This window comes from Polistes dominula, unplaced genomic scaffold, assembly GCF_049000335.1.
Source record: "Polistes dominula isolate Pdom_NZ unplaced genomic scaffold, Pdom_raw_medaka contig_80, whole genome shotgun sequence".
In the NCBI taxonomy this organism is placed as follows: Eukaryota; Metazoa; Arthropoda; class Insecta; order Hymenoptera; family Vespidae; genus Polistes; species Polistes dominula.
Genome location: NW_028301111.1, coordinates 1,571,000 through 1,583,534, shown reverse-complemented (window position 1 = coordinate 1,583,534; position 12,535 = coordinate 1,571,000). Strand labels below are relative to the sequence as shown.

Genomic DNA, 12,535 nt, shown 5'->3' with positions numbered 1-12,535 from the left:
TATACTATTATATTACTATTTAATTTGCATATATTAAATATATATTTTTTTAATATTTAATTTATTATATTTTATAATAAAATATATATTTAAATAATTAATATATTAAATATTTTATAATTACAATAATATAATTAATTAATATTATTATATTAAATATTTTAATAATTAAATTTCTAATGAAAAATATATTATTTTATTATTTAATTTATTATGTTTTAAAATAAAATAAGTATATATTTAAATAATTAATTTATTAAATATTTTATAATTAAAATATTATAATATAATTAATATTATTATATTATATAATATAATATAATATAATTCTAATTAATTATTATTATTATATTAAACATTTCAATAATTGAACTTCTAATGAAATATATATTTAAATAATTGAATTTCTAATGAAAAATATATTATTATAATATTTATTTAATTATATTTAATAATAAAAAATATATCTTACGAAAATAGTTCCTAAATGAATTTTAAATAACTTGGGGGTGCAACTGGGTTCTTCGATTTTCGTATTTTTAATTTTAGCAAAATGTTTTTTTCCCCTGAGGACACTCAACTACTACTCTCCTTTTACTATCCCTTTTTTTTCTCTCTCTCTCTTACCCCATCATCCTTATCATCTTCATCTTCTTCTTCCTTCTCGAGGGGATCGTTTTCCATAGCAAGCAAGTAAGCAAACTAACAGGTAGGCTTACTTAGTTTAGTTAGGTACGAAAGAAAAAAAAAAGTGGCAGGAGATAGCAGTTATCTGCTCTTCAACTACCCTCTAACTTTTAACCATAAAACCCCATCACTTTTCTTTGCAGTAAATTGACACCCCTTCTTTTTCTAAGTAAAAACTTCTTCATAGAATGGAGTTGATTTGAAAAAACCGAACGAAAATCAATGTGTGTTTGTGTCTGACTGCATACTACGAAACATAGACTCATATTATCTCAAAACACACCTTTAACACTTTGAACGCCACCCAAATTTCTATGGAAATCTCCGTCAGAGGTCACGCGTATTACTTTGTATTAAAAAAAAACAATTGAACGTCAGTCATTAGTGACTGACACGGCTTAAGTTGAAATTCATCGTCAGTCAGCGATGTTTGGCAATGAAATTCTTCATATACGCCGTGTCAGTCACTAATGACTGACGCCCAACTGTTTTTTCAATACAAAAAATACACGCGTGGTCTGACATCATCGTCAGTCCACCCTGACGCAACCCTGACGCAGCTTAAATTGAAATTCATCGTCAGTCAGCGATGTCTGACAATGAAATTCATCATATACGCCGTGTCAGTCACTAATGACTGACGTCCAACTGTTTTTTCAATACAAAAAATACACACGTGGTCTGACATCATCGTCAGTCTACCCTGACGCAACTCTGACTCAGCTTAAACTGAAATTCATCGTCAGTCAGCGATGTCTGGCAATAAAATTCTTCATATACGCCGTGTCAGTCACTAATGACTGACGTCCAACTGTTTTTTCAATACAAAATACACGTGTGGTCTGAAGCTATCATCAGTCAATCTTGACGCAACCCTGACGGGTATTTCCGTAAAAATTTGCGTGACACTCAACGTTTTAAAAATATAAGTTATCTTATTTCTAAGTTAAAAAAAATCACATAAAATAAAAAAAACTTATTAACACTATGACGTCCGGTGGCTCCACATTGGTGCCATGCGAAAATTATCGGGTAAAGTGCCGATGGCTGTATCGTGGTATTCAAAACTGTAAAACGAAAGCTAACACTTTAATGGCCGCACGTCTAAGCACTCAAAAGTCGTCAGAGGCCGGTAGAATATTTTTGAAAAATTCATTTCAAGAAATTTTATATTAAATTCACGAAAAAATGACTTGCAGATGGCATAGTGTTAAGATCGGTTCTGCAATATTTTCAATTACAATGCAAATCCTTAAATATATCTATATGTGTGTGTATGTATGATATTGGGAATAATTTATAGAAGAAAATTAGAACATTTGAATGATCTAAAAATGTCCATTTACGTAATGAGAAAATTGTGATATTTAATGCGTATTAAATATTACATCGTGGTTCCATTTTCTCTCTCTCTCTTTCTATCACTCAAACTATTACTTGTTTCTTTAATCTACAGCATCATTTCTATATATATATATATATATGATGGACCAATCGATCTTATCTGAAAATACATGTATTATGAACCAACGTCCCTGAATTTTACGATGTTAACATACATACGTGTATTAAACGAGTATGGGTTTTACTATACGCATTGGCAACCTGCCATTCGTGCAACACGTGAGTGCTATTGAAGTAATGCTACAAATGGGGGTTCAAAGGGAGAAAGGGGAGGGTTTGCAGAAGAGAAAGTGAGTGAGAGAGAGAGAGAGAGAGATAGGTAAAGGTTGAACTGAGGAAAGGGTTGGTACGAAGAAGGGTTGTTGGAAAGCACCAGAAAAAAATGAAAGCAAAAAAGAAACTATGACAAACATTTCATTTTACGATTATCAAACGACCCAAGTTACTTTTTTAATGATATAGGACAACACTTTTTTATGAGTACTCTTCTCTCTCTCTCTCTCTCTCTCTTGTATCATCGTGAAACATTAATAGGACAAATTACGTGATGTTACAAAAGAAAAAAGAAACAAATGTTACGTAAGCAAGTTCATCATTGTGTTGTCATTGGTAGAATCGTGTTACGTTTTTCAACGAACGATCAAACACACGTTTTATAGTTCTACGATACTTCAAGGTCAAGTTTATTTTGTACGTATTATTGTGAATGTACAAATTAATTCGATCCGTTTTTAAAAGATGGCTCTAAAAGCATTAAATTTTGAAATAGTAACAGCTGATTGTCGCCTTGGTTTTCAGACAAATTGGACATCTGTCGATAACATTCAGTTTGTATTGTTTTGAGTTTTTATACAAAATATTTGTTGTTACGTTGTTGAAAGTTTCAAATTTTATGATAACTAAACAGCATTTGCGGCAAGTTTGAATTTTTTTTTTTGGTTTTAATTGGAAAAAAAAGTGCAGCTGAAGCTCATCGTATGATTGTGGAAGTTTACGATGACAATGCTCTAACTGACAAGTCATGTGAAGAATGATTTGGACACTTCAAAAGTGGTGATTTCAGTGTTGAAGATAGACCTCACTCCGGACAGTCAAAAAAAAATTCGTAGACGATGAATTACAGGCATTACTCGATAAAGATCCGAGTCAAATGCAAGACGAGTCTGCACTTACGTTGGAGTTGAACCAAAAATCAGTGTCTGTACGTTTCAAATCTAGGGGCATTATACAAGAAAACGGCCAGAATATAAGAACAGATATGACAATGTTATTCTTTTGCATGATAACTTTGGGCCTTACGTCACAAAAGTTGTCAACAAATATTTAGAAACGATCAAATGGGATATCATACCGCACTCGACGTATTCTCCAGACATTATTCCTTCTGACTACTGACTGTTTCGACAGATGCAACACGATTTAGCAGGTCATTACTTCATTTCTTTCGAAGAAATCGAAAATTAGCTTCAAAATTGGATCGCGTCAAAAGACGAGAAGTTGTTTAGAGACGAAATTCAAAAATTGCTTGAGAGGTGGGGAAAAAGTTGTAAACGGTGATGATAAATATTTGGATTAATTTGTTAATTCATTATCTATTGAAAATAAATGCATTTTTTGTGCTAGAAAAACGGACCAAATTAATTTGTACACCTAATAATAATTCACTTTATTTTTATCATGTAAAAGCAACTTTTTTTAAACAAAACAACATTACAAAAATGATAAGAAAAATAACAAAACAATTTATTTTATTTTTACATTTTATTAAAATTAGAAGATTATAATAATGATGATTGAACAATTTTGTGTAGAAAAATCATAAATCAAAATCTCTCTCTTTTATATTAATTTTATTGAATTTATTATTAAGTAAGGTGGAGATTTTATCTATGCTCTTGTATCTTATTATATATATTATACTTAAGTACTTAGGATTGTGTGGAAGAAGACGATGACTCGTCTCATTCGACGACTCTTATACAGTCACTGTAAAATTATGACAATTTAAAACAGAGTATATCGTTCTGGTACTTTCGTCATTTAAGTTTTCGTGCTCTGTCAAGTTACTAGTTGACGTTCGACGTTAGTTTAATCATATTCATTTTTATTTATTAATTTATGGTTATACTCACGCCTTTATATATGCCTCTGTGTATGTGTGTGTGTGTGTGTGTCTATTGTTTATGTGTTTCAATATTTTTTTAAATTAAAAAATAACTATATAAATTATTATATTTAATTGATTATTTATTAACAGTTTGCTAGAGTAGTAAGAATTAAACAAAAAATCAATCATTTTATCTCACGTGTGTATAGGTGTGTGTTGTTCGTGTGTTTCAATTTTTTTTTTTTTTAAATAAAAAAATAATACGTAAATTATTATAATATTTAGTTGATTATTTACAGAGGGTTTTTTTTTATTGTAAAAATTAAATACAACAGCAATCATTTTATTTTACGTCAATTTTCTAAATTATTTAAATTTGTTATATATATATATATATTTATTATTTAATAATTTATTAGTAATAATCTTGTGTGTGTAATTTTTATTTTTATTCTGTGTGTTATCAAAAAATTTGATTAGAAATTGATCGATATTTTAAAAACGTTTCTGTTTTAATTCACTGTCAGGCAAGTAAATGAGTTAACAATTTATTTATGGATCAAATTTGAATGCAAATTGTTCATAAACCTAACTAATATTTTGAAATTTATCGCGTGATTGCGTGTTCTGTAATTTTTTCGATGAAGAATATATTAAACTATAATCTGTTATAAAAAAAAAAAAAAAAAATAAAAAAAAAATACCATATTACAAAATTAAAATTTGATTTATCCACGAAACATGATAATTATAATAATATTGTATTTCTATTTACATTAAATAATTAAAAAAAAAAAAAAAACAACAACAACAACAGCAATAACAACTAACAAAAATTAAAAGAATAATAAAACGTATTAAGTAAAATTTATTTCACTTATATTACATTAATAATAATGTAATTAATAGTAATATAATATAATTACATTAATATAAATAAAAAAATATAACAATTTGTCTGATTAATAAAATTATAATAAAATATAATATAAATTATATAAATAAAAAAAAGAATTAAAAACAAATTTATCAATTAATAAAATATTAAATAAATATTTCAATAAAATATTAAAATATTAAATAAATATTTCAATAAAATATTAAAATATTAAATAAATATTTGAATAACATATTAAAATATTAAATAAATATTTGAATAAAATATTAAAATATTAAATAAATATTTGAATAAAATATTAAAATATTAAATAAATTATAATTTATTATAATAATATTTATTATTATTATTATTATTATTATTATTATTATTATTATAATTATTTATTATAATAAAATATTTAAAATAAAATAATATAATTTTGTTGAATATATAATTAATTGTTTATAGCGAAGGCAGAGAAAAGGTACGCGTGTCGTTACTTGGTCCACAACCTTCACCTGCTACACCTGGTGTCCTATTATTGGAACCAATTATACCACCCATTGGACACCCAATCGAAATGGCTGCGATTCCTGCTGAACTTTTAACGACGCATTCTGAACACACAACTCCTGCTTATCACACGCAAATCAGGTATTTTTTATTCTAATTATTTATTTATTTATTTATTTCTAAAATACGTCTGTATACGTGTGTATGTGTGTATGATTTCATTAACATAATGTTTAACATCACTTTTAAAGAACAAACCCTTTTTTTCTTTTCGAAAGACAACGAACGTAAGTCAAGTGAAATGATGAAGACGAATAATAACGTCATTGTTCCACTTGTGGATTAGATTTGCTCGATGAGTAATAATAAATGACGTAATAAAAGTAAAAAAAAAAAAAGGGGGGTCACACTGTATATATCTAAAACAATTGATGAGATTAAAACTTTAACCTCAATCTTTTCTTACAACTAAATAATTCAATCATTTCTTAAATTATTGAATAGAATCATCTTAAAAAAAAAAAAAAAAACAATAAATCTTATATTATAATTAAACCTAATCAATCTCAATAATGATTGGTCTTTCAAAATTTATTTTTATTTTTTTTATCTACCATTAAATAATAAAATTAAATAATTCGATAACTCGGTATCCTGGTTTACCTGTTGAAATATTAAAAAAAAAAAAAACAGTAACAATAAATTAAATAATTTTTATTATTATCAATGAATTAATTAATATAAAATTAAATATAAATTCAATAACTTGGTACCATGTTGAAATATTTAAAAAAAAAAATAAATAAATAAATAAGCATAAATTAAATTAAATTAAATAATTTTTATTATTAAAACATAATTTTATAATATTAATTAATATAAAATTAAAATACCCTAACTACCTTGGGTAGTACCTTGTTAAAATATTAAAAAACATAATAATAATAATAAGATAAATAATTTGTTTTAAATAAAAACAAAATCAATTAAAATAAAATTCAATAAAAATTCGTTAATTTGGTACTATGTTAAAATATTTAAAAAAAAATAATAATAATAAATAATTAAATATTTAAAAGTCAATCTCACACACACAACCTGATCAAATAATATGACACAGTTACACTTAAATAACAATAACCATTTTTAAAAAATAAACATTAATTTTATTTTATTTATTTAAAAAAGAAAAAAAGCAATCTGAAATCTGTTATCAAACTTGATACGAAAGTAATCAACAATTATTACAGTTCAGTGTACGTTTAAACGCATATGGTCTGAAAGAAGATACGTGCCAAGGTTAATATAGTTAAAACGTGCTTTTTTACGTAACTCGAGTTGCACCGGTTTAGCTGTTGCCAATTTTCTTTCTCTTTTACACTTACAACCCTATCGCCCCTGTATTTGAACGATTTACCATCCTACTAAAATACTAATACTACTTGAAAGACTTTCGAAGCTTCAGAAGATGCTAAAAAGAGAGAGAAAGTAAATAAACTGTCCCGATATATATAACGGTGATTCGCTACCGGAAATGGACGTAATCCAAGTATCGTACCATTTATGGACACCCCCGTTCAGTTAGTATTTAAACGTGATTCCCTGTCATGTCCCAATCATTCGATTTATTATTTATTTGCTTATTTGATTTTTTACTCTAAAAATAGACGATGTCAAACTATTTTTATTTGCAAATAATTTCAACGATTTATAATTATAAAATATAAAATAAAAGAAAAAATTAAAAAAGTAAATAGTTTAACCTATTTGCACCATAAGCGCATATATGCGCCCATTTAACCTAGTTATTATTACGAGAGTGCATTTCACTGTTAGGCACATCACCTATGTAAGTGCATACAATCAAAAAAAGAAAAATGTTGGGTATGAGAATGAATTTTCTAATGTTTTTTTCATGTTTGATGGAAATGGGTTGAATGGGTTGAAAAATGGAAAAAAAAAATCAGTGTTGGGATACAATAAATGAGAACCACTGTGTCTTCGAAATAATTAGCCTCCTGCACACGATCCGTGCGACCCCCGGTTTGCTTTTAATGGGCCGGAAGCAGGCGTCGTTCCTTTCTCCTCCACCATCACCTCCTCCACCTCCTCCTCCTCTTCGTCGTGTACTCTCGTACTCTTCTCCCTTCTTCTTCTTCTTCTTCTTCCTCCTCCTCTTCCTCCTCCTCTTCTTCTTCTCTTTCTCCCACTTCCGCGTTCTATCGTTGCACAAAACTTCAACGTGAAACAATTTCCTATTTGTTCCGTCACGATTTATTTTAGAACGATTCTATCAACGAAAGTTTATTGTTAGATCTAATTTTGTTAGAGTTGTAAATGCATTTCCGTCATGGCACTAATTTAGGATCAACGATTAGTTCAAATGTCATAGATGATTGTTCAAACGTCAAAAATTGTCATAGATTGTAAGACAAATGTTTCGTATGCTGAATATTCGACAATTGATGATAAAAGACTATAATCATGCGCGAAATGTTCTGAAGTTGGTAATAGGAGGCGTTCGTCATGCGCGGAATAATCCGAAGTTGGTTACAAAAGACACATCATCATGTGCAAAACATTAGAAACCGATCGTCATGTGCAGATTATTCTGCAGTTGATAATAGGAGATATTCGTCATGCGCAGAATAATCTGATGTTGGTTACAAAAGACAGATCGTCATGCGCGAAATGTTCCGCAGTTAGTGAAAGAAAACAGTTCGTCATGCGCGGAATAATCCGAAGTTAGTTGCAAAAAGCAGATCGTCATATGCAGAATAATCTGGTATTAGTTATAGAAAACAGATCATAATGTGCAGAATATTCCGCAGTTATTGATAGAAGATAATCGTCATGCACAAGACATTAGTAGACGTTCGTCATGTGCAGATGACTCTGCAGTTGGTGATAGAACGTTCAGAATAATCCGAAGTTGGTTACAGAAGACAGACCGTCATGCACAAAACATTAGAAGATGATTGTCATTCGCAGATGATTCTGCAGTTGGTGATAGGAGACATTCGTCATGAACGTCAGAATGATCTGAAGTTGGTTACAGAAGACAAACCATCATGCGCAGAATAATCTGAAGTTGGTTACAGAAAACAAACCATCATGCGCAGAATAATCTGAAGTTGGTTACAGAAAACAAACCATCATGCGCAGAATAATCTGAAGTTGGTTACAGAAAACAAATCGTCATGCACAGATTAATCCGAAGTTGGTTACAGAAACCAGATAGTCATGCGCAGAATTTTTCACTTACAGATGCAATTAGGTCAATCATTCTCTTCTAAACGACGAATCTATACTACCAATTTTTTTCCTTTTTTTCTACATACTTGTTCGTTAATTAAAAAGAAAAAAGAATGCAGTAATTCGTTACAATTAATTTAATTAGGATTTGTGAAAATAATCGAAATACTAACGAACAAATCGTTAATCCAAAATAATCTCTTTGACCTTGGAAAGATTACGTGATGATAAAAAAAATAAAGCGCATTCGTTGCGTTAACCAGTGTATCTCGTTAATTAATTCTTAATTACCTTACGTGCAACGAAGTTCTATAAAAATCCATCTGTATGACGATATATCAAGTTTTTTATTTTGTTTTTTTTCTTCTATGAGTTAGAATTAATTATCTTGTTGATCATTCGATCGAATTACATTTTTAATTGCGTAGAATTATATTTTATATTACTGTTTCATATAATTAATTTCATTTTTTTTTTAACTTTTATAAATTTGTACGATTTTAAAATCTTGCATGATTTTTACAAAATGTGTGACATTTACATTTTCCATTTTCTTTATTTAGTTACTTCACTTATTTAACATCCTAGTCACGTTCTATCGTAAATATATAAAATACATAAGGATATAGTAGATACTATTATACATACGATGCAATTTTGTTATTTCATTCTAATCTTATGACAAAAGCACGCGATCGTTTGTTCGTTCATTCGTTTGTTTCTAACATTACCGACAGCTTTCAATATTTCAAGGACGGTAGTGAGAACACTTATTGAAATATAATAGAGAACTTTTCACCCTCATACAGTAATACATGATCTTGAAAACCTTTTCCTGATTTTATACTTAAAGGTACACAGATGATCGTAGAATGTTATAAATTTAATAAATAACAAAATTATTTTATAAACATTATTAAAATCAACAGATTCAATAGCAAATTAAATAATATTTTATATTTAATAAACATAAAAAAATGTTTTAGAAAACCTTGGAAATTACAATAAAGATACACTTCCAAAAACTACAAAAAACAGACCCACCCCCTCCCAAAAAAATCAAATACAAGTAAAAAAAAGTAATACGCGCATCTTTGCGACGCACAATGTAGAGAATCCCCCCTTCCCACGAGTTTGCTGCGTTTCCGTGATCAGCACCTCCGTCACATGCACCACCCACCATCCCACCTACCCACCCGCTACTACTACAAGGTACCAGTAATACTAGCAGTACCATCACCACCACCCACCATGACTATCAGTAAATACCACCACCACTATCACTAACATGTTCATCATCAACAATGAACTTCACGAAACTGCAACACCAATACCAGCACTTTTACCACTACTCCAATCTCTTTTATCAACAACAGCAAACTCTACGAAGCACCAGCACCAATACCACAACTACAAGTTATACTAGAACCAGCACTACCAACACTAACAGGTTCTTCATCATTAACAAGGAGCTTCATGAAGCATCAGCACCAATGCCACCACTATTACTAACATCTTTATCATCTGCAATGAATTTCATGAAGCTGCAGCACTAATACAACCACTATCACCAGTAATACTAGGACCAATACTACTATCACTACCACTAACACTTTCTTTATCATTAACAAGAAACTTCATGAAGCAGCAGCACCAATACCATCACTACCAGCAATACTAGAGCATCAACACAACCAATACCAGTAATACTAGGCACCAATACTAGTACCACTACCACTAACACCTTCTTCATCATAACCAACGAACTCCACGAATCAGTAACAGCACCAATACCACCATTACTAATAATACTCACACCAATACCACCACTACCATTAATACCAATACCAATAATACTAGCACCAACACTACTACCTATCAGTAATACTAGGCACCAACATCACTAACCAACAACACCACTAACACCTTCTTCAGCATCAACACGAACTCCACGAAGTAGCAACACCAATACTACCACTACCAGTAATACCAATATCAATAATACTTGCACCATCACCTACCAGTAATAGTAGGCACCAACATTACTACCACTGTTACTAACACCTCTTACATCATCAACAACAAACTCTACGTAAAAGTAGCAGCACCAATATTAGTACTAGTACCACCACTACTACAAACTACCACTACAACCTTCTTCATCATCAACAACGAACTTCACGAAACACCAACACCAGCACAATTAGCAGCAGTAGCAGCAGGCACCAGAACTGGTAGCCAGTAGAGACCCAGCTACGAAAGCGAGAAACGCGCGCGCGTTACAAATATACCAGAAAAGATAGAAGATAGAAATAGGAAATAGAGAGAGAGAGAGAGAAACTGAACACGACGCAGGAGTGGTTCAGGGGGTTAGTGGGGAAGGGATGAAAGATCGATATAGCGTGGGTGGTGGAGGTGGTCGTAGTGGTAGTGGGACGTTCAGAGGTGCATTAATAGTAGTGGTGGTGGTGGTTGATGGTAGTGGTGGTGCTGGTGGAGGTGGTGGTGCCACTGGGTAAAGGAAATCGCGAGGACCAGTCGTGTCGTCGACTGCATCAACGTAACACCCGTTAGAATACTTTTCTTATTCATACTTATTCTTAGCTTTTGTGGATTTTTTACACTCATTTTCCAATCACTATCTCTCTCTCTCTCTCTCTCTCTTTTTTCTACCCTTCTCGTTGTATTTTTTTCTTTAATTAATTAATTAATTTATTTATTTGTTTATTTGTTTATTTGTTTTATTATCATTTTCTTTTTGATTTAATTTAATTATTGTTATTGATACGTCATTTATCATCAATATTTAAAGATCATTCGAATTAAACTTCGTTTCATAGTTTTCCCTCCATTTTGAATATTTCTGAAAAATGTGAAATTTTTTATTTTTATTCTGTATCTTTTGGTTTTTTCTGAAAAAAATATTTTATTTTTATATAAATGAATTAATCATTAGTTGGTTTTTATCTTTTTTGTATTGTCTTTTCAAAATTATGGTAAAATTTCGCCACCCTTCCTACCATCCCCCTCCCCTTCCCTTTTGTGCATTCCGAGTGCACGCACGTGTGTAAATATAGATTAAAAAAAAAAACAGTGTTAAACAAATTACAAATGTTTATGTATTGTTTGATTGTTTTTTTTATTTCTTCTTATTCTTCTTCTTCTTTTGGTTTTGGGTTTGATTGAGGAGAGAAAGAATTATTTTGATTCGTTGGTTTTTGAAAAAAAAAAAAAAAGAATTTTTAAATAAATAAAAAAGTGATCTGTGTGAGGATTGTGATGGTTATTATGAAAAAAAAAAAAAAAACTAAGAAACAATTTGATTGAAGATTTCTAAACGTGGTGCATCTTCCTGGTTTGGTTTGGTCCATTATCTTCTCCTCAATGCTCTTGCAGTTACTGTGATATGGGATATTCGGGTTTGACCTACAGAGAGAAATAGGAGGAGTACTGCAACCATTTTTTGTTGTTGTCAATTCTTTTTTTTTTTTTAATTTCCTTTTTTTGTTTTATTACAGAAAGTGTTGAGTGTTTCTCAAAAGCAAAATCAATTGTGTCTATCAAAGATCAAAAATCAAAATAGCAATATTTAATGCAGGTGCTGCAACCATTTTATTTTTTATATTTGTCAATTTTTTTTTTTATTTATTCTTTTTTTTTTTATTACAGAAAGTGTTGAGTGTTTCTCA

At 29.8% G+C, this 12,535-nt stretch overlaps 1 protein-coding gene across 4 annotated transcripts in view; it reads left to right on the top strand.

The window, feature by feature from the left end:
* The window catches only part of LOC107071687 (uncharacterized), a 122,593-nt gene that overhangs the window by 86,558 nt on the left and 23,500 nt on the right, over nt 1-12,535 (top strand). For all 4 annotated transcript variants that reach the window (XM_089176739.1, XM_089176740.1, XM_089176738.1 and 1 more), the window contains exon 6: nt 5,547-5,732. In XM_089176739.1, coding sequence (XP_089032865.1) covers nt 5,547-5,732 — 186 coding nt within the window. The remainder of the gene's footprint in view (nt 1-5,546; nt 5,733-12,535) is intronic.